At 42.5% G+C, this 23,826-nt stretch overlaps 1 protein-coding gene across 8 annotated transcripts in view; it reads left to right on the forward strand.

Annotated features, from left to right (window-relative positions):
- Nucleotides 1-23,826, forward strand: part of Fry (FRY microtubule binding protein) — a 407,497-nt gene that overhangs the window by 208,620 nt on the left and 175,051 nt on the right. For all 8 annotated transcript variants that reach the window (XM_031338824.1, XM_031338826.1, XM_031338825.1 and 5 more), the window contains 2 exons: nt 3,071-3,270; nt 22,053-22,106. In XM_031338824.1, the coding sequence (XP_031194684.1) occupies nt 3,071-3,270; nt 22,053-22,106 (254 nt within the window). The remainder of the gene's footprint in view (nt 1-3,070; nt 3,271-22,052; nt 22,107-23,826) is intronic.

Here is a 23,826-nt window from a genome sequence, read left to right on the forward strand (position 1 = left end):
TTGTTGTAAATTGATGATGGTGAGATAAAGAAAGGCTTTCTGAAACTGGGGAGTGAATTCAGCTCAAAGGTCCTCACCCATGGCCTTTACTGTGCCACCATCTCTCTAGGCTGGACTATGAAAACCCAGAGCCATCATTGAACCAGAGACTGCTTCCCCTTCGCTCTGCTTTGACTAAGGGGTGCTTGGCTTGATACATGAGTAAACTCTACATACAAAGACATCAGATTGGATGTACAGCAGATACTCTTTAAAGACAGCTATGGATAGGTACTTTGGGCTTATAAATGAAGAGTTTGTACTATAGGTATTCTGGTGCGTGGATCTCAGCTATCTGTGACTTTGCCAGGGGTAGGCCAAGGGTCACAGTCCTGAACTTCTCCTATCTTTATGAGATTAGTCCTAGGATCTTGTGATCTCAGGATCTTATGTCATCACAGTTGCTGCTGGCCTCTAGAAATGCATTCAGCCCCATGAGACACCAGGATAATAAAGCATTGTTTCCCAAGGAAGGTTTTAGGTTGACTGAAAGTTCTCTGGTTCTGAAGGGTGGTGACCTTGATACAGTAGGAAGATAATGCAGATACGATGTCCCTCTGAGCTGGGGCAGTGCCCTACTTCCACAAGATGTCCACAAGCATTGGAGGCCAGGCCGGCATGAGCAACAGTGACCTCCATTAGCTGACTTGAACTATTTGCCTGTAGAATAAGCACTCTCAATAAGCTGAGCTTTCCCTGTCCTTCTTTTCTTTAATGTCTGTACCTGATCACCCAAAACCACATGTTCCCTTTAAAGGCCATGTTTTACCCCTGTCCTAAGCTCATGTGATCTTAGTTTCTTCACAGGATAATTGACACCTAATTAGTACTTGGCTGGTAAATGCTAGAATTTTTTTTTTCTCTTAGAAAATCACAGTTCTCTTAGACGGTCATGGTGACAGATTGCTGTGATCCCGAACTTTTGAGATGCTAAGGCAGGAGGATTGGCTCCAAGTTTGAGGCTAGTCTGGGCTATAGAGTGAGACTCTTTTAAAAAGATAAAGCAATGCAAAACAAAAAGAAATAGGCACTCAATTTGTTGCGGTGGCTGGCTTTGGACTCTCGGCTCAAATGAGCCTCCTGCCTCAGCTTCCCCAGTATCTGGAGCTATAGGCTTATACTACCACACTCAAATATTCTATACTCAGAATTCTACACAGCAAAATTCTATTAAAAACAGATATATCATCTGCATTCATAAATAAAAATATTTTCATTAACTGATTAACACACTTTTCTATTAAATTGGATTCTGTGTGGAGAAAATAGTTCCCTATCCCAGGAGCCTTGATAGCTACCCCTGCTCGGAATCAGTACAGATATGACTCTATACATTTCATAAAACTCAAAACAGGCACTGTAACTTGGCCCAGTGGTGGTGAGGATCAAAAATTCAATCCACACCTTGGATGTCATCAATAGAGCCTCCTATCCCCTTTTGATATGGGTTCTTTGAGAACTCCAAGTGTCTCACAATGTGTCCTGAATATGTTCACTCTTCCAGCTCTTCCCAGATCGCCCCTCTTCCTATCCACCCAACTCTGTATTCTCTCCTCCAAAACAAAACAAAACCCTTCAAGACCAACTTGTGCTACACAAAATATTCTATGATGTGTGGTCTCCCCTGGAACATGGCTGACTTGCCAGAGGCTGTGCTCTTCAAGGAAACAAGATCTTTTCTTTCCCAGAGCCCCCTCTCCATGCTGGGGTTTGGTCTGGTGTGGGCTTGCACAGGTTTTGTGCATGCATGCATGCTGTCAGAGCCATGGAGAATCATACAGGCAAATGGCCAGCTGCCTCCAGAAAACACTGCTTTCTTGCAGTTATGCACCATCTCTGGCTCTTCTACTCTGATCTCTGAGTCTTGGTGGGGAGGTGGGTATTCCCTTTACAGCTGAGCATTCTGTAGACTCTTGTTCTCTGTGCCTCAGCCAGTTGTGGGTCTCTATGTTAACTACCATCTAGTAGTAGTGTCTTAGTTAAAGTTTTATTGCTGTGAAGAGACACCATGACCAAGGCAACTCTTCTAAAGGAAAACATTTAATTGGGGCTGGCTTACAGTTTCAGAGTTCAGTCCATTATCGTCATGGTGGGAAGCATGGCAGTGCCCAGGCAGACATGGTGCTAGTAGAGCTGAGAGTTCTATATGTTGATTTGAAGACAACCAGGAGAGACCCTCTTCTGTAGGCAGCTAGGAGGAAGGTCTCTTCTACACTGGACAGAGCTTGAACACTAGGAACCCACAAAGCCTGCCTCCACAGTGGCACACTTCCTCCAACAAGGCCACACTTCCTAATAGTGCCACTTCCCTTGGGCCAAGTGTATTCAAACCACCACATTCTACAAATAAAAGCTTCTGGGGTAAGGGCTGAGTGCTGCATTGCTCTGACAAGTGTATGCAGAAAGAGACATAAAAAGGCAGGCAGGATCTCCTTCCTCTGCTCTTACTGAATACCAAGCTGGCCTTGAACTCACCTATGTTACCCAGGCTGGCCTTGAACTCACAGAGATTCTTCTGCCTCAGCCTCCCAGAGCTAGGATTGCAAGCATGAGCTACTAAGACCTTTTCTTTTTAGTAGTGCATCCATTTGAGAGCCACAGCCAGCTGAGTTTTTGAAAATTGGCTCTTAGAGATTTATGGAAGTAATGAGCTAAGAGTTTCCTCAACTATGAAACATAGAAAACAGGGAGCCCGCCATTGAAAACCTAGACAAGAAATCACTTTTCTGACTCTTCTTAATCTACTTGCCTAGATTACTTTAAAAGAAGCTCCAAACATCTTAAATGTTATATAATTTATCCCCTATATCCATGTGGTAAGGAAGACTTTTAGATGGTATATTTTATTGTAATAAAAATATTATATGATCAAAATGTTTAAATTCTAAAACCATTTCTAAAGAATATGAGCAGGCTATGATTTGAAGTGTAACCTTTTTATGATTTACTTTTACATTGATGATTTACTAACATATGTTGTCTGGATATTTATGACCTTTTTTCATCCATTAAAATCCACTCTGTTTTTCAGCTTCTCCAGTTGGCAACGGTTACATCAAGCCTCCAGTCCCACCTGCTTCAGGCACGCACAGGGAGAAAGGACCACCAGCCATGTTGCCAATCAATGTGGACCCAGACAGCAAGCCAGGAGAGTATGTCCTCAAGAGTTTATTTGTGAACTTCACCACTCAGGCCGAGCGTAAGATTCGAATCATTATGGCAGAGCCTTTGGTGAGTATGGCCAATGAAAGGACCACTTCTTAAATCCATCTCTGTTCCAAACATGACTGCTATTCTAGATCCATGGGTCCCTGGTCTGTTGACCCAACCAAGCTCAAATCAAAACATGGAGAGCTAGGGCGTGTGTGGGGTGTATATTGCATATACTGAACAGGACATGAGTATCATATCATAGCAACTATCCCTTAGCATTCACACTGTAGTGGGTGTTACGAGCCACCTAGAGATTATTTTAAATTACTTAGGAGGATATACATAGATGATATACAAACACTGTTATCTTGGTTTGCTTTTCCATTGTGATAGACACTATGACCAAAGGCAACTTGGGAAGGATTTATTTCATCTTACAGCTCACGGTCCATCACTCACCAGTCGTGACTGGACTTAAAAGCAGGAACACAGAGACAGGAACCGAAGCAGAGGACATGCAAGATTGATACTTTTTCTGTCTACTTTCAAATATAGCTATAAGGCATGTACATGCTGTAGATATTTAGATAGATAGGTAAGTAGGTAGGTAGGTAGATAGATAGACAGGAAGATAGACAGATATAGACGTAGATAAATATTCATTGCTTGGAGTACTATGACCCTCTATTTGAGGGTCTTATTGCTAAAGATGAGACTCTCTATGTGGCATTCTTTTATGAGACTGAGACCCAGGCTGTTTACCTTAAGCCCAGAAGAGAGTTGGTGGGAAGGACTCATGTTTGTTCAAAAGCAAACATCTTTAGGTGATGAAGGGGCTAGTATCCTCAAAGCTACATCTGGAGGAATTCAGGAGAGCCAAGAGCTAGTGACATGGAAAGCAAAGCACTGTGGGTAATATGGCTACACACTAAGCAGGGTTTTCTGGGGCATCATGTGTTTTGTTTTTTCTTTCTTCTAAAGTTAGAATATCACAAACCTGACCTCCTGGGGCTATTTCTTGTTTTTTTTTCAAACAGGAATATTTATTATTATTATTATTATTATTATTATTATTATTATTATTATTATTATTATTATTATTCTTTCAGGCTAACCCTCACAGAAACATACATGCTTCCGTTCATTGATGTGTAGAGCTAAAGACTAAGGAAAGGTCTTTCATGTTCTAAAAGTCATCAGGCACTTTAGTTCTAAAATCTGAAGAAAAGTTATTTAGCATTGATTTTTTTTCTTTAACATTCTCTTTTGGTTTTGTTGTTGTTTTGAGACAGGGTCTCAGAGTGGGTTTTAAGCAAACCTGCCTTTAACTCATGTCTATCTCTCCTCAAGTACTGGCATTATGGGCATGCACCATCATGCCCAGCTCTGTTTAGTACCATAGTCATTTTGATGCTATTTTTATTTCAAATATAGATTGATGGATGAAAGACGTGGGATATAATCTTATCTAAAGACTTAGGGAGAGAAGAGAACCATGTAGAAGGAGAAACAGAAGGAGGAAAAAGTAATTCTGATGGCAGCTGTTACTGTGATGGTTCAGTAGACAGTGAACAATAGAATTTGCACCATGGCACATTAAAGTTTAAAATTCTATAGATGACTTTTTAGTACCCAGAAAGCTATCCTTAGTAGAGGAAAAAGGATGGACACTAAAAATGTCCTACAGAAATCAGATTTGTTTTCTCCTTCATTAATATCTTTATAAACATCTTTCAGTTGTTCAGCAATATTTCTATCTGTACCCAAAAGATGCTCAAGTCAGATCCATTAATATTGATGGAAAAGTCGATAACTTTATTCTATTTTCTAATGCTTTGTGGGATATTTAATTGCCTATGTTCTTATTCATTGTTATCTTGGTTTTGTCTTTCTTGTGTGCTAAGCAAGCTAAGTGAGGTCATTTATGTTATTTTTATATTTTTATCTTATAGCATAAAAGTCAAAGGAAGAGGCCACTGTTACTCAGTTCAACGTCCCCACTCAGTCTCCGGTGATAGTTCAGCTGGGTATAGCATTCTGGGTGGAACTCATTCATTCTCTAGACCTTGAGACTAGATCTTTGGAGCTCTGTTTCACTCAGTTGCCTCTGTGGTTCCTGTAAAAAAGTCTCTTGTTTTAATTGCTTTGTAGATGATTTACTTTTTTTCTGTTTGCTTTTGTGGTTTTCTCCTTACCTTTGGAGCTCTGTGCTTTTATCACTGTGTTTGCATGTGAATTTATTTTTATTTTTGTTTTTGAGACTCTTAAGCTTTTTGAATTCAGACTTACATCACTCATTCATTCATCAAGTCTGGAAAATACTTGATCATTCATTATCTGACTATCACCTTTTACCCTTTTTACCCATTTCCTGTAATTAATTAATTAATTAATTAGAGACAAGGTTTCTCTGTGTAGCCCTGAATGTTCTAGAACTCACTCTATAGACCAGGCTGGCTTCAAACTCAGAGATCCACTTGCCTCTGCCTCCCAAGTGCTGGGACTAAAGGTGTGCATCACCACTGCCCAGCTCCTTGTACACATTTTTTTTTTTTACTGTCTTCATATATTATATCACATATCTTTTTTCTTTTCTCCCATTGCTAACATTTTATTTTGAATGCTTTCTAAATAATTTCCTCAGACCTATATTTTAGTTCATTAGTGTTCAAGAGAACTTGGGCTTTTTCTGATATGTTACTTAATCCTCCTAAGCAGAATTTCCACTTCAGCAATTACCTTTTTAATCTCTAGAAGTCCTGTTTATTTCTCTTTTAATATGTATTTAAAGGTTTCTGGGGATTTGTTGTATTTTGTTCCTTACAGGTCCAGGTTTCTTTTATGCATTCATTCACCTTAAATGAATGTTTTCTGTCATCCTGTAAGTGACTGTGCTGTGATATCAATTTTCAAAGGTCCATGTTTGTGTTTGCTGTGCCTGGTAACTTTTGCCAATAAGGTATTGTCCTCATTGTTTTGGAGGTGAGTTTATGTAAGGTTTTGTCTTTCCAGTGTCCCCCCACTGGAGGCTCAAGGCTTCCTTTTTTATCTTCCTGTAGACAGCAGCAATGCTGCCAAGATCTTGAGACAAAGAGCCCTCCCACAGGCGGCCAGATGCCATCTCATCCCTTGCCCTTTGTGTGTCTCCTCAGCTCAGCTCTGAGTTTTAGAAATCCTTGTGTTCCACTCAGCATTTCCAGATGTTGCACGGGAGCTCCATAGTCCTCTTCATCCAGTTTTCTGCCTTTGGCATCTGTGGAATTTTTGGTTTGCTCCCCAGGCTGATGAAGGGCAGAGTAAACAGCTGTGTGTACAAGCAAGAATGCCTAGAGCAGGCAGCCTGTCCCCAAGGCAGACATAGTGGAGAGTGACAGGGGCAGTCTCTCTCTCTCCCCTGAGCCTGTCTGATGAATCTTCCTAGGTGTACTTTTGTCTCTTTCATCTTGTTTGAAACCCTCATTTCACATTCTTCTATCTCTTGAGTTTGCCACGATCTGTCTTATATTTACCATGCACCTATGTAAACCCATTTCTTGCCAGCCATGTGCAGTGATGAATATTCCACCTCATCTAATTCTCAGCTTCTTCTCCTGCCTGTCACTGAGACCCAACTCACACTTCCCCAACAAAAAGCTTCCCTTAATATTTTTGCTGATGTGTCTGTAAGACTGTGTCTCTGTGGACACATATGCATGTGTTCTCTCTCTCTCTCTCCCTCACTCTCTCTATCACACACACACACACACACACACACACACACACACACTGTATACAGTTTATTAGAACTACCACTTTATCTTTTCAGACAAGGTATTGTCCTCACTAAATTAGAATAATTCAGTGGAGTAGAATAGAGAATATTCTAGTTTTTTAAGAGTGTACTTTGTTTTGTGGGGCTTTCGTTTCTGTGTGTGCATCTCAGACCATAGTACAAACTGTATTTTCACGAGGGTTGAATTTTCAGTTGAAAAAGCAACAGGAACTTACTTTTAGCACCATGTCTGCCTGCACAGTGTCATGCTTCGGGCCATGACTATAGTAAATCTTTATAAGAGTTGCCTTGGTCATGGTGTCTCTTCACAGCAGTGAAACCCTAACTAAGGCTGAGGTCAACCAATAAAAGTTCACAACAGAAGACAAGGCCACCCTCTCACTATGTATCCCACAAGTACTTAGGTTTCCATGGATGCCCTATTACATGCCTTCTGTTGAGAGAACATCCTGACAAAAAAAGAATCTATTCAGGCTTGTGGATCTAGAGAGAACATGGTATCAGGCAATGGGACAGGAACCTGATAGAGTACCTCATTAACCACAAACATGAAGCTGAGAGAGAGTGAACTGGAGGTGGGGCAGGGCTATAAACTGCCAAAGCCCATCCACAGTGACCTACTTCCTTCAGCAAAGCTGCAACTCCTAAACAGTTCATAACCTTTTAAAACAGCACCACCTACTAGGGACCACGTGTTCAAACCCACGAGACTGTGGGGAGCATTTCTCATTTGAACCAGCACATATATAAATGTTGAGGACCATGGCAGTATAACCAGGATACGAAGTAAGTCCAACAGTGATGGTTTTCAGAGACAAACTGTGATGAAGACCTGAGGCTAGACAGGCACAGAGACAGCAAGGAACAGCATAGTGCCAGGTCATACCAAAAAGCCAGGTAGCCCACCATGGGAAAAGATGGGTTATTCCAGTAAGTCCAGAATTTCAAGAAATTTTCTATCTTCCCAGGCTGGCCTTTGTCTGACCCCCTCCTATACTCTGGCTGGGGTTTAAGAAACTTACTTTTCCATCACGAAACTACAGGTGATTCATGCTTCAGGTGATCAGTCAGGGTCAAGCATTGACTACTGTAAGGTGAGAACAGTCAGGCAGCCAGTTGTAGCCCTACTAAGCACAGTCATAATCCTAATATCTGCAATAAATGTTTTAACTCTTGAATTTCTGGAACTTTCCATTGTCTTTTTAAAGAACTGCATGGACACTATTTGAGGCATCTGCAAATGCCTGAGCCTAGAACATCCAACAGGAGGGAGAAATCTCAACTCACTTGACAAAAGAGTTAGAGTTTTGGTTTTTTGATATTTTGGAGTCTCCAAAAAGGCAAATGTCTACATGATTTCAAAAGCAGCCAGCCCATGTAATTTTCATCTTGTCCTTTAGCAGAGACTGAGATGGAGGGAGAAAACCAAGTTCCAAGTACTTTCACGATGAAAGATCTTCTGAGGGTGGGGTTTGTCTGAGCCAGGGTAACTTCCTCACGTGATATACACTGGCTCAGACCTGGGCAGGGTCTTTAGATACTAGCCTTGTGCCCTGTTGGGAGCTCAGGTGTGGGCTGGTGGAAGCTGTAATAATTCATTAAATTGTGTTACCATAAAGCTGGAATAGAGCTGGTTTGCTAACCTCCAAAGAAATAAATGAGACTGAACATAAACTAGAAGCAACACAAACTGTTTCCTTGAAGTAGGAGATGTTGGAAGAATCCAGCATGCCAAACTATTGCAACAGCCAGTATGTACAATGAAGGATGCCATGCTTTAAGACCAAACTTGTATGAACTACGGTCATGACCAGCTGACTTCTTGTAGGCCAAGCAGTTAGCTAATGATGGCATTATAGGATGATAAAGTTCCAGGTGCTGGATGAATGGTCTGACAAACCTCTGTCCCTTGCCTCCAGCTCATCTCCTGGGATTGTTTTAGAGCTGACACGGGGACAATTTGCTGTCAACCTGACATAAATGGGATACGGTGCTAGAACCAAGAGGCTGCCAGCTATCTATATGGAACTAGTGATTCCAGCTCTCATTAAACTTGATTATGACTCTAAGCAGTGAAACCTTGGGCAAGTGAAAACATACCCACCCTGGTTTCCCTCAGGACTTTGTAACCTGTCTGATAAGAGGAACAGAGCCAGCTGGGTGGTGGCGGCGCACGCCTTTAATCCCAGCACTTGGGAGGTAGAGGCAGGTGGATTTCTGAGTTCGAGGCTAGCCTGGTCTACAGAGTGAGTTCCAGGACAGCCAAGGCTACACAGAGAAACCCTGTCTAGGAAAAAAAAAAGAAAAAGAGGAACAGAGCCAGTTTGGGATGTTTGCTATTTGTACTTGAAACAGACCTTTTCCATTTTTGGTTAGGGATGTAGCTCAATGATAGAATACGTGCCTAGTGTGTGCAAGTCCCTTGATTCAGTTCCCAGTACCACCCCCACCCCAAAGTAAATGAACTGATCAGGACTGGGGAGATGATTTGGCAGCCAAAAGCACTGCCTAACCTTCTGGAAGACCAGGGTTTCATTCCAGCACCCACTTGGTGTCTCACAATCATCTGTGACTCCAGTTCCTGAGGATCCATGCCATCTACTGGCACCCTCAGGCACTGCATGCACATGATACACACACACACACACACACACACACACACACACACACACAGGCAAAATACCTATACATGCAAAATAAAAATCTTTAAAATAAATCAATCAATAAAAAAAAATCAATCAATCGGTCAAACAGTAATTCTATAGACTAGTTTTACTTTCTATATAGTCCAGAGATTGGACATTTAGCCATTGTTCTGCATTTCATCCTCACATGGCCTATATCCTCTCTGACTTCCAGATATCAGAAACATCATATCCTTTCATCTGGAACCCTCTTAAATATTTATGGTGTTTGTGAGTTGGGAAATCCTTCTGTACCGAGGGATAGGATTTTTATATGCCAGATCCCAATGCAGTCTGTTGTATTCAATTGTGTTTAAAGCTTCAGGAATGTTACCCTGGGAGGTGTCAAGATAGGCAAGGCTGGAGGAGGGCGATTCTCCCGTACCATTGTACCTGGCAATCCTTCTGTGCTAAGAAAGCACTGTGTGTTTGTTGGCTGGGGATAAACAGTCGAGATGGAGCTTCAGATCTCTGCACAGTGCTTTCAAATCTGCTTCCCCTCTTTTTGACCAAAACCTTCTTTAATCTGAAACTGCTGCTGCTTCAATGTGTCAAATAAAAGTTCACAGAGAATAACCCAGATTGAGCTCCCTGACAGGGGCAGGGATGAAGGCAGGAGTGATTCTGTTCAGAAAAGAGACCGGAGAATGGCTAATCAATCATACAGGGAATATGTACGTCATGCTTATCAAGGAATTGGCTTATTTTTCAGGTATAATTAAACCAGTCATTTCTGAACTAGCTGCTCGGTAGTAAGGCAGCTTTGGCTGGCACTGCCTTTCCTTAATCTCACAAGCCATTCCCAAGAAACTTGTAGACCAGCAGTTCTTGACCTGTGGGGTTTGTAATGCCACTGGGGTGTGTCTTATATCAGGTATCCTATATATCAGACATTTACATTATGACTCATAACAGTAACAAAACTTACAGTTATGAAGTAACAGGGAAAATAATTTTACAGTTGGAGGGTCACCACAACATGAGGAATCTGTATTAAAAGACCACAGCATTAGGAAAGTTGAGAACAGACGCACCATAACTCAGACCCACAGCACTGGCAGTAGCTGAGAGTAGAGATGCCAGGGGAGGAGAGATTCCCCTGAGCAGCTGATTGAGGCGCTTTCCCAGCTGAGTGCACAGAGTTGCTTTTCTCTGTGTGTGGCTAAACCTGAAATGTATTTTCATGCCTGGAATCAAGCAGGTGAAAACTGTTTCTTTTGTGGCTCTTAAGTAAGACTTTTCATCTGTGAAATGGAATGGAATGCTCCACAGTGGTCCAATTGAAACTTATAACAAATAAACCATGTGAGAAGTATCTCGAAATAGGAAAAAAAAAATCAAAGGGCTTTGTGTTCCAATTTAGTAGTATTCAGTTCCTCCATGGTTGGGGCTATAATCTATTTATTTTAACATTCTTATTGATTTCTTGAAATTTTTATTCATGTATAGAGTGTATGTTCATCATATCCACCCCCATTCTGTCTCTCCAGCTTCCACCAGGAAGGACCCTCTTACCCCCTACTCAATTTCATGTCCTTTTTTATAATCCACTGGGTTAAATTAGTGTTGCCCATACACACATGGGTGTCAGGCTCAATTACCAGTGACCGGTCACCCCTCCCAAATAAAACAGTGACTCTGACTCGGATGTTAAGAAAGTATCAAATGAGTGTGTGTGTGTGTGTGTGTGTGTGTGTATGTATATACACACACCTATGAAATATCTATTCTACATATGGAAGAAGTCATATGCAATGATACCATCCAACTTCATTCACTTTTGTGCATGTAACACATACCCTTGCATCTTTATAATTAATAAACAGTAAAACCCCACTGTCTATATGTACCAGGTGTTCTTTATCTTCTGTTGATGTGCTTAATCCTCACCCAAATAAACAGGGCCACATCAACTCAGGTATGTAGGAGTTTCTGGTGTATGGTGGCCTAGATTCCTTCAAGTATTCCTGGGAGCAATATACATGAATCACATGCTAAGTCTATTTTTAGCCTTTTGAAGAACCCCCCCATACTGTTTTTCCTCTGTGGCTACTCTATTCTGGAGCAGATGAGTGGGCTCCTCGGCCCCACAGCATTGGGGCCAGAAGTTTCTCTTCTTGATAACAGCCATGCTGCTGCCTGGGAGGAGATGGAATTTCAGTGTTCTTTTGATTTGATTTTTTTTTCCATTTCAACTGAGTCTTTGTCATCTGTACCTTCTTTTGGGAACTGACGGAGGCATCTTTTTTTTTTTTTTAACACAAGTAAGAGATCATACGAAAGTGTTTTTGTTTTATAGGGACAAAAGATACTAATATAAAATCCATTTAAGGGCGAGCAAGATGGCTCAGCAGGTAGAGGTGCTTGCCAGCAAGTCTGGCAACCTGATCCAGTCTCCAGGTTCTATTTGATAGAAGGGGAGAAGCAATTCTCTCGCCATGTTGTCTGACCTTCAAAGGTCATAGCACACACACACACACACACACACACACACACACACACACGCATGATAAAAATGTAAAATGTATTTTATTAAATATTTTGGATACTATTCACACATGCATAGAATGTTTCTTATTCACTTCCTGGTCCCTCCCTTCAGTTCTTCTCCTAGTCTCCCTGCCAATTCTCCCTCCTAACTTCAATGGCCCCTTTTCTTGTTTTTTCAATCTAATACCCACTGAGTCTGTTTAACATTGTCTATATGCATGTATGTGTGAGTCCAACTACTGGAGCACAGGCAACCTTTTGGGCTCACATCGCTGAAGAAAGCTGACCAGCCCTCTCCCTGGGCCATCAACAGCTAATAGTTCCTCAGATATGGGTGGGAGCTCATGAGCCCTTTCTCCCATTCATGCTGTGATTTTTGACTGATTTGATCTTGTTCATGTTTTGTAGAAATAGTCTTGGTCATTGTGAATTCATATGTTCAATGGCCCTATCATGTCCAGCAAGTACTGTTTCAACATGTTATCCACTCCCTGTGGCTCTAACAGTCTTCCTGCCTCCACTTCTAGGATTATCCCAAGCCATGGCAGAGAGGGATATGATATAGAACTATTCATAATCATTCTATAGAAGGATTAGAGGTGTCATTGGGTGGCAGAGAATTTGCCTCGCATACACAGGACCCTGGGTTTTAGCATCGCCAGCAAAATAAATAAACATAAAAAAATGTACAATACTAGTGAAGTCTTGAGTGACCGCCTTTTGGCTGTGTTTCCACATAGCATTTCACATAAATTTTCACACTTCTAAAGTCGTCAGTATAATTTGGGCAGTAGAGATGTTTGCTATGGCTTGGTAGCAACTTTAACCCACACAAATCTTGATATCTACTAGTCACGTGATCAGTTATCCAACTCTCGACATTCTTAGTGATATCTATGCTTATCTGTATCCCTTGCCACATAATACTCTACTCTATGATGTTCCTGATACCTTTGGGGATATCTTTCTACTCAAGTCCTGAGTTGAATAGAGGTAAGCGTGAATATTCCAGGAGATTTTCCCAAGATGCTTCAGCATCTTGAGGCAAGACTAACCTGTGAAGGCCATGGAGAAAAATGAGAGCAAGCTGGGATGGGGGGTGAAAAGGAGGAAAGAAAGGGACAGTTGGGGCATCTCAGTGCAACTGGAGGTCAAAAGAGAGAGTACTGAAAATAATGGCCGCCATTTTGGAGATTCCCGGGGCCTCTAGGGATGATATATTTCAGTAGTGAGAGAAAAACCAGCCTAGCAGTGGTTGGTGCACACCCTTTGTGCCAGCACTTGGGAGGCAGTGGCAGCCAGATCTCTGTGACTTTGAGGCCAGTCTGGTCTACAAAGAGACAACCAGGGCTATACAAAGAGAAGCCCTGGGTCAAAACCAAAGATAGAGGGGCAGGGGAGCAGGGAAGAGAAGACAGAAGTGCAGGCCACTTGCTGGGAAACAGAAAAGCGGCAGAGGTGACCAGAATGAAAGCAAGCATGGTGAAGGCCGGTCAGGACAGGGGCAAGCTGGGGAGATGAACCTAGAGGCTGTGAAGAGCTGCTGTGTGGAGCAAGGACCTGGAGGGATGCACAAAGATCCAGCCAGACGAACTGAAAGTCTGGTTCTTAAACAAAATGAGGTTGTGGAGCAGTAAGCTTGGAGCAATAAAAACAGCAGTCACCAACAATGGAGACTCTTAATTCAGGAGCAAGTGAGCGAAGGTTGTAGCTCAGTTTCCTGGTGGCTATTGTAGAAAGAGAAAGGTAATGGAAGCCATTTTATTCTTAAATTAAAACGAAGATCAACATTGTAGCCAAATGTAATTGAAGTTTCCCCTCCACTGTTCAGATAATGGATTTGGTCTTGGAACTGTTAAATTTGACAGAGAAATAGGCTCCGCTGGCATGAGCAGCGCCAAATAGGACAGATCCAGAGAGTCCTAAGGGCTTTGGGTCTCCCAGGATGCTTCACAGTGTGTGTGTGTGTGTGTGTGTGTGTGTGTGTGTGTCCCCACCCACACCCACCCCCTCCCCACACCCACACCCACCAGGTAGAAAACTGCCTGCCTGTATCTTTGACTTCTTTGGGACAGCCAGTATCATTGTCTTGATCTTGAATTATTTTTCCCAATGCTTTGGGTAAAAATCAGTGTATATTGTTTTACTTACCGAAACTTGTTTTATTCGCTGAAAGGAATAAAAGGGAAGCCGATGTGTCCACCGCTGCAAGCACAGTCCCTATAAATCTGAGGATTCTAACTAGTTCTGGCTAGTCACTCTTAGGACATGCTTAGGGTGTCACAGACCAGCACTGCGGACAAACAGGTATGCCGCTGATCTGTGCAGCAGCCAGGCTGTACACCAGAACGTCAGCAGGACAGTTCATACCCTCAGGTGTCTGCCCCACCCCACACACGGGGAGTGGAGGGGGGTTGCTTGGGATGAAAAGTTATTGTTATTCAGAGCATGATTTTTTAAAGTCAAGTCTGAGCCGCCACTAATAAGATAGGAAGAGAAAAAATATGAGAGGAAAATATCTTGTGCCCGCTTTTCTTTAGTTCAGGCTGAGAGAGCATTCATTCCTGCTGCTGTGGGGAGCCCATAGTCTGGGCTAAATGCTTCAGAGGATCTTCAACAATTGGGTCCCCAGACCTCCACTCTGAAAGACATTGTCGCCATGGTGATGGGATATCACACCACTCACAATCCTCCTCTGCTTAGGGAAGAAGCAGGGGGTGGGGGAGCTGATCTGAGTTTTGACATTTTTGCCAACTCACATACAATGTGCAATATAAATTTATATAATATAAATTTTCCACAAAACATGTTCTTATAAGCATACATTAAGTCTCAAGACTTGCAAAGTCTGGTGGTTAGTTGAAGTGTTATTTTGGTTATTTTAATAGTCACCCCAAATTAACAACCAAGATTAATGTCCAGGCTGGAGATGGCTCAGATGTAGGAGTGCTCTCTGCTTTTCAGAGGACACGGGTTCAGTTCTCAGCATCCATATGTTGCTCCCAACCGTCTATAACTCCAGTTCCAGGGAACTCAGTATCGTCTTCGGACCTCCACAGGTATTGCAATGGTGCACAGATATACACACAGGGGAGCATCCACACTAATAAAGTAAAAAGATGAATAAATCTATATTGAAAATATTAAAGTTTTTCTAGTAATGTGCGCATTTTGGTTTATTTGTTTGTTTGTTTGTTTGTTTATTATTTATGTATTTTTTGGTTTTTTGAGGCAGGGTTTCTCAATGTAGCCCTGGCTGTCCTGGAACTCACTCTGTAGACCAGGCTGGCCTCAAACTCAGAAATCCATCTGCCTCTGTTTCCCAAGTGCTGGGATTAAAGATATGCACCACCACTGCCCGGCGCCATACTATTTTCTATAATAGAATCTTCTGGTTATATAGAGAACATACGAGGAAGTTGAAGTTAAAATCTTAATATCAGTAAGAGTATGCGTGATCCCAAGAGAACATGTGGGATTTGGTTTTAGCTCTTGGACATTATACAGAAGGACATGGGGTCCATCTTAACATAATTTAAATAGTAACGACACTAAAGACATTTCTTCTTTAAAATATTTATTTATTTTATTTATGAGTATGCTGTAGCTGTCTTCAGACACACCAGAAGAGGGCATCATATCCCATTACAGATGGTTGTGAGCCACCATGTTGTTGCTAGGAATTGAACTCAGGACCTTTGGAAGAGCAGTCAGTGTTCTTAACAGCTGAGCCATCTCTCCAGCCCTGAGAAATTTTTGAAAAAGAGTGACAGCCATGCTCACAGGCCACTAATAGGATGACACTCAATACTCTATGCCATGCATCTTCTCAATGCTGTGACTGGATTTCTTTTCCTAAATAATAACCAGACCTTGGGATAAGAGGCTTCCAGGTTATCTAGGAGGCTAGGGGTCCCCATCCTGTGCCCCCACATGTCGCTCTATCTACTACTGTCATACCTAAGGCCTACTAGGATGGTCCTGAGCCAGGCGGATGACACATCCAACAGTCTGAGTATCAATCCTATGAGCCCATGCCTCTGCTGGGTTAAACATGCTGATGGGTATGACTCCACAAGTGCTATAACTCGAGTCTTCGAGCTTCCTGAAATCTAGCCTGTGTGGGTCCCAGTTGTAATTTAGGGGACCCACTAAGAAGCTAGAAGTGGGAATGTGCTTCTTGAATTCCTAGGATAAATTTGCCTTTGAGCCATAAGCCTCTGGAGACTTCTTGCTGAGATCTGGCCTGTTTGATCTGGCCTGTTTGGCCACCATTCTTCTTAGGTGTTACAGAGCACTTGGTGTAAAAAGACAGTTGTAGCTAGAACACGCTGACATTATTTGAAATTAGGGTGGACATCCGTGGCTTCACTCTGCCCTATTAGAAAGATACAGACACAAAGAGCTTTATAGGTGTGTTTTGTTTAAGCAGGGTGATGGGTGAGGGTGGAGGAGATGCAAATGCCATAACATAGCAAATAAGGTATACAAGCAAGGGTCCCTCTGCAGAAGCCTTTCTGACAGGAGAGAATTCCCCTGAGTGTCCCCCATACCCTACTGTTCATACTGGAAGGAACCAGGAGTTGGGCAGGTCGACAACAGCGCCATCAGAAGGCCAGCTGTTGAAGTGGGCTTAGAGAACGGCTGATACCATCTTTCAAAGTGAAGCATTGTATAATTTAAATTAAAAAAGAAGTGGTCATGTCATGGCTGTATTTTGTTGTTTGTTTAATTATGAAGAATTCAAGCATACACTATGAGAACCAGAGTGTCATCTCCGGCCACATGGTCATTTTCAAACATACATGGCTGATTTGTTACAACTCTCTGAACTTAGATTCACAGGAGATTGGCTCCAGGAGCCTTTTTACCTGCAAATACCAACTCCATAGATACCCAAGCCCCTTGTGTAAATGATGTAGTTTGGGCACAGGAGATGCACGATCTTTCACATATTTTTTATTATTTTGTTTGGAGACAGGCTCCCACTAAGTAACCCAGTTTGGCCTTGGACTCTTTCTCTTTTTTTAGAATATTTTTCTTTTCCCTTTAATATTTATACATTATAACACATCTTAATCATACCTGTCTTAACTTTCCACTTCCCCCAGGCTCCCCATCACATCCCTTTCCATTTCCCCAAGACCCACCCCTCTAACGAACACATCACTCATTCCCCCAAGCCCCTCATTCCATTCTACAAGAACTCCAGACACATCCCCTCTCATGCCTCAGACCCTTGACACATCTTCTTCCCATCTTCATTTCCTCTGCTTTCAGGACCCTAGGATACTGATAGGTCCATACTGACAAAAAGATAATATTTGTAATGTTTAAATGTCAAGTAGATTCTCTACTCAAAGCCATCTTCCAGGTGCACAGGGACATAGTCACTCCTGTAGCATCCCACCCCAGTAATGAATTCTGTGTATCGGGGTGGGGGAAGTGAGACGTGATGAGAGGGAGGCACTGCTGACCAAAGCAGGTGCCAACAAAATGCTTTGTATGAAAGAACAGGTAATGTTAATCCTGACTACCCAGGATTCCCAGAATATAGCTCCAAATTACATTAATCAGAGGCTTATAAAGGCAAAACCCACAAGGCTATGTGCTTCCTACCTTCATCCAATCAGGAACAAGCATATATCCTGACATACTTCCTGCCTAGGTGCCTCCCACCTACATGTGACTAAGTATATCCTGTGCAGTTGGGGCAATCAAGCTTGTTTACAGACGTGAGATCATGAGGCTCGTTAGCCTACATAACCAACAGCCCCCAGCATTCCAGGATGGTACCTGTCCTGGAAATGGGGCTTACAAGTTAGATGCATTTTTGTTTTATAGATCTCTTAAGCATAGTAATTTAAATTTAAAAGATAACTTTAACCATCACAGTAACAGACAGGGAAAAGGGGGTCAGGGGGCTATAATTTTGAAAGTGATATTTAATGCAAGTCTTCAAAGAAAATGATTAAGACAGCATATTTGAGTACATATAGATAAGGAGAAAAACTCAGTATTTTATTTTCTGAGGCCTCAAGCCTACATTCTTAGCTAATGGACCTGAATATTGTGTGTGGCAATAACTTTATCAGCTTGAGCTGTTTGCAAAATGCTGCTTCCTTCCTGTATGTGTGCAAATGTGTCAGCATGAAGCACTGTATGCATGAGCTCCCCGCCACTAGTAGTAAAAAATTACTTTGGGGTGTGGCTGGCCTGGACACACACACACACACACACACACACACACACACACACACAGCTGAATCCTCTTTTGAGGAGGGGTGAGAAGGGAATCCCACTGTAGGTGTGGCCTGTGACATGTAACAGCATTTCCTTTGGGTTGACCTTGGGTCTCACACGTTGATACATTCCTAATTTTTGAACCTATGTATAATAAGTATTTGTGTTGCTGTAGTACCAAGCCACAGGAAACTATCACAGAAGCACAGGTGCCAGCTCTGTCATCATGATTGGCTTTAAGGCATAGATAGTAAGAATCACTGTCTTGCATATTTGGGGGTCTCAGTGTGTGTCATGGTTGAAATAAAAGCTCCCAACACGAAAAAAGCTCATAAAATTGACAGGAGAGGTGACTGATAGTAACATAAGCATACTTAATGGCACAGAATTATCCATTTAAAATGGTAAATCTTGTCAATATTTTCCACAATAACATTTTATTATTTGTTTTTTTATTGAAATGGACTCTTGCTGTGTAGCCCTGGCCGGTCTGGAACTTGAATGTAAACTAGTGGATGGGAACTCACAGAAATCTGCATGCCTCTGCCTCCCAAATGCTGGGATTAAAGGTGTGTGTACTATTACACCTGGAAAATATATAAATGGTTTTGGTTAGGGTTTTGCTGCTGCAAACAGACACCATGACCAAAGCAACATTTAATTGGGGCTGGCTTATAGGTTCAGAGAGTCACTCCATTATCATCAAGGCAGGAAGCATGGCAGCATCTAGGCAGATATGGGGCTGGAGGAGCTGAGAGTTCTACACCTTGTTCTGAAGGCTGCTAGGAAGAGAGTCTTAAAGCCCAAACACTTCCTCCAACAAGGCCACACCTCCAAATGATATCACTTCCTGGGCCAAGCATATTCAAACTACCACATATATTAATATTAATATATACATTTTAATTTTTAGCTCATACATGCACACACAAAGTGGAGGGTCTCCTGTCTAACACTGCACCAAGCCCTACTCTATTCTAGGACCTTTCCATATTGAAACAGATAGGGGTTGCTGCCTGTCTGGAGCCTCTGCCAAGCAGGAGCGACATGTGGAGCTTCATTCATGCACACATCTCAGTGTAGAGTGGCTGTGCACCATGGCATGTGCTGTGAAAAGGAAGAGTAGTGGGACTTTTCAGGCTTGGAAGCTGGGACACGGAGCTGGTGTTGGAGGATGGCTCCCAAGATCTTCCTGAGGAGTGATGGTGGAGCTGTGGGCAGTGACAATGCAGAGAGGGGACCACTGACTGAATTTCTTCCCAGACTCTCCTTCCAAGTGGCAGGAACCACATGCTGCCCAGCCCTCTACCCAGCCTGTAGGCTGGGCACACAATATGACCCCTCACTCCTGAATGAACAGAAAATTCTAAGTAGAAATACTCCCTTAACAGCTGCCCCAAGGATGTCTGTGGGACCTGATAGCCACCTCCTTTCAAATGATTGATGTTAATGTTTTCATTTTAGCCGGATTTACAAAGAACTGCAGAAGGGCTCACTAGCCAATAAGAACACAGTATAGCCCCCAAATGAGAGGCTATTAATTCCTAAGTCTCTGGGGAGACTTCAGGGGTGTAGACTGAGTCTATGACACTTGTCAGGCTGTGGCAAGAAGGCTGCCACAAGTTTAAGGCTAGCCAGGGCAGGGATGGGGCTTGCATCAGCCTTGGGTATGTGTCATCTTTGTGACTGGAGAATGGGGAGCCATGGGTCTGTGTGATAGGCTAAATATATATGAAGGTTTTTTCTACATTTAGTTACACTGGCCAAATAAAAATTTACATACATACATTCATTCATATATGTATGTGCATACATATACCTTGTACATTTTTTAAAATTCCTGTACTAGTTTGCTTTCTGTTGTTTTGATAAAGCACTGATGGAAACCAACTTGGGGAAAGAACAAGTTCAACATCAAGAAAAGCCATGGCAGGAACTGGAACAGACCATAGAGGAGTGCTACTTTCTGGCATGGTCCTCACAGCTTTCTCAGCTACAATCCTGTAGAATCTTGTCTCTGCCCAGTGAATAGCACTGCCCATACTGGACTAGGCCCTCCTCCATCACTTATCAGTTAAGAAAATATCCCACACACACAGGCCAGTCTAATGTTGACAATTCCTCATTTGAGGTTCTCTCTTTGCGGGTGTGTCAAGTTGATTTCTGTGGTTGTTTGGATAGCTATGGCCCCCAGAGACTTATGTGTTTAAGAACTTGGCCCATATGCAGTGGCGCTGTTAGGTGTGACCATATTGGAGGAAGTATATCACTGTAGGGGTGGGGTTTGAGGTCTCCTAGGCTCAAGCTATGCCCAGTGTGGCACACAGTCTCCTGGCTGCCTTTGGATCAAAATGTAGAACTCTCAGCTCATTCTCTAGCACCATGTCTGCCTGGAAGCTGCCATGCTTCCTGCCATGATGATAATAGACTAAACCTCTGAGATTAGAAACTAGCCATAATTGAATGCTTTCATTTATAAGAGTTGCCATGGTCAAGATATCTCTTTACAGCAATAAAAGCCAAACTAAGACAATTTCCAAGGTCAGTCTTCACAATTTCTAAAATATGTTTTACCTGCCATAGCAAACAAACAAATAAAAAACAACAACCAAAAAACCACAAAACAACCAACAACAACAACAAAATACAAACAAAGATAAGTAGTCACATAATGCCATGCTGGGGGTCAGCCAGGCTTCCGAGAATAATCACAGCTTGATGGCAGAGAGTGGCAGTCTGCAGACCCTTGTTAATACTGAGACTATTTATTTTTGCAGTTAGCTCTTGTGTTGGACAGATCACATGGCCTAGATCACCAGTTCCACTTGGCAAGTTACATGATTAATTTAGCAAACTGCCCTCCACATTGGTCTAGTAAACTGACTTTATTTTTTTTATTTGTTTGCTTTGGTTTTGCTTTGGTTTTTGAACAGTCACCCTACCACTTTCCTTAAGGTCTCTAATAACTTACATTTTTTGCTCACCATTTACAAGGGGCATCTCTTCTCTGTGTCTTCCCATGCTTGTCTTATCTTTTTGACAAAATTCCTTTCAGCCTATATGAGGGGAGATTTCATTTTGAATTTAGTCTACATTTCCTGAACGTCAGTTCTTCATGTTGAGCAGAGAGGTGTAGGCTGAGGAGACTATCAAGAGCTCAGCCAGCTGTAATCCCATTGCCATGGAAGCTAGAGGGCTCAAGGAAAGCCTAAGGAGACCTTGTTTCAAAAAACCAGGAATAGCAAAAAGAGTTGGGATAGAAATGGGGCATGGCCCAGCAGTTAAGAGCATGTCCTGCTCTTACAGAGGACCCTAGTTTCATTAAGAGCACCTGTGTCAAGCGTCTCACAACTCCTTGTAATCCTACTTCCAGGGGATTCAGCACCTTCTTCTGGCCTCTGTGGGCACTGCACTCATGTGTACAGACTCACACATATACATTCATAATTAAAAAAAAAAATTCCAAAGGAGAGAGGTTTAGGTCAGACTAGCAAAGGAATACTTTCTAACTTAGTTAAAACCCAGCACCTCCTTGTTCTATGAAGGAAAAAAAATGAATGAGGAAAGTATAATAGTAATGATGTTTCTCTTACAGTGTTCACAAGCCTACATAATTACTTTCTTTTTCATAATTACATAATTACATACTTTTATATGTTCTTCCCCCGTAGGAAAAGCCATTGACGAAGTCTCTGCAGCGTGGAGAAGACCCCCAGTTCGATCAGGTATGAGGCTGCTGCTCTGCATGGTTGTGTGCTTTTCTATCAAAATGGACAAAGCAGGGGCTGGGGCTGTAATTCAGTGACAGAGGGTTTGCCTACAGTGAGCAAGACACTGGTATTTGACAGCTTAGAGTGGGGAGAAGGAGGTAAAGGAAAGCAAGATACAGACAGGGAGTCAGGAATGGCCACTGTGAAGCTGAGGAACTCCCTCAAAGCCATGCCATAGGTCTGTGGTTTTAATGTTATGCCTTCAGGGGCGGGAGAGATCGTTCAGAGGTTAGAAGGACTCATGCCTGGTTCCCAGCACTTACCAGTTCCAGGGGATCCAAGAATGTTTTCTGGCCTCAGTAGTCACAGCATGCACATGGTGCACACACATGTATCAAGCAAAAACATACACATAAAATAAAAGCAAAATGAATCTTTCAAAAACTATTGCCCCCTCAGCATCTGCAGCTGGGTATTAGAGACATTCAGGGAATGCCTTATGGTTTGAGCTAGAGAGAATTGGAAAGCTGAAGAGAAGAATATTAAGTACGCCCCCCCCCAGGTTTTGTTTTATTTTATTTTTTCCTAAATTGTTGTATGCCAAAATTAGAGAACAAGAAAAGGTGATTACAGGGAATCCTGTTGTAGTAGCCAATTAATCTCTACTCAAAATCACTTTAGTGGTGGCTGCAGAACGCATTCCTTGTTACCTGCCCCAATATTCTTGGTTCCTGAATACAAGACACAGGCATGCGCGAGTGCACACACACACACACACACACACACACACACACACACACACACACACACACACACACACACACACATGCACGCACGCACGCACGCAGCCTTATATTTTAATATCCCTTAAACAACTCAATGACTGGGTCACTTCCTAACCTCCACGTGGCTGACTTTCTAATAATCCCAACTCATCACTTACTAAAACCTATATTCCATCTTGTCTGCCCCTCAGACCCAGACCTGCAGCCCCCCTGGACTGCTCTTCCATGTTGGCTGTCTCTCTGTCCTGCACTTCTCAGGTGTGGCAGCTATTCCTTTCCCAGCATAGCAGCTGTCCTTCCTCTTCCCTTGGCCCCTTGCCGGGGAATCCTAAAAGCATCCCCTTTGTCTCCCTGCTCAGCCATTGGCTGTCGGCAACTTTATTTACCAATCAAATCCAACTGGGGATAGAGACCCTCAGTATCTTACATACAGACCTGCAGATTCCCATCCAATTTGGGGGGGGCAAACTACCATGATACAAGCAGCATTAGACCAAAGCCACAACAGAATCAACTGAAATCCCACTGAAAAATCATCAACTTCCTCTAAATTAATTGTAGTCTGTGATGACCAGGTCTCTAAACCAGGGTTTTAGTTTCGTCTACTTATTTCCAGGCTGCCAGGCTTCATGGCACCCACCTATAACTCCAGCCCTTGAATGATAGAGGCAAGCCTGAGCTACAGAGTAAAAATCCCTGCCCTCAGAACAGAAAGAGAGATGCTGCGGATACAGTCAGAGGTGGAATGCTTGTCTGGCATGTTCTAGTTTTAATCTGTAATAATGGAAAGATATTGGGCAGGGGACTGGGTGGGGGGCAGGGAGAGAAGAAAAGACAGAGAGAGACAGAATCTAATTGACAAGTGTGGAGTTGACAAGACTGAAAGAAAAAAAAATGGCCTCAACAATCATTCTAAAAATATGGAACCTTAGGCTCCAGCGGAGAAAATA

This window comes from Mastomys coucha, unplaced genomic scaffold (genome assembly GCF_008632895.1).
Source record: "Mastomys coucha isolate ucsf_1 unplaced genomic scaffold, UCSF_Mcou_1 pScaffold22, whole genome shotgun sequence".
Taxonomy (NCBI): Eukaryota; Metazoa; Chordata; class Mammalia; order Rodentia; family Muridae; genus Mastomys; species Mastomys coucha.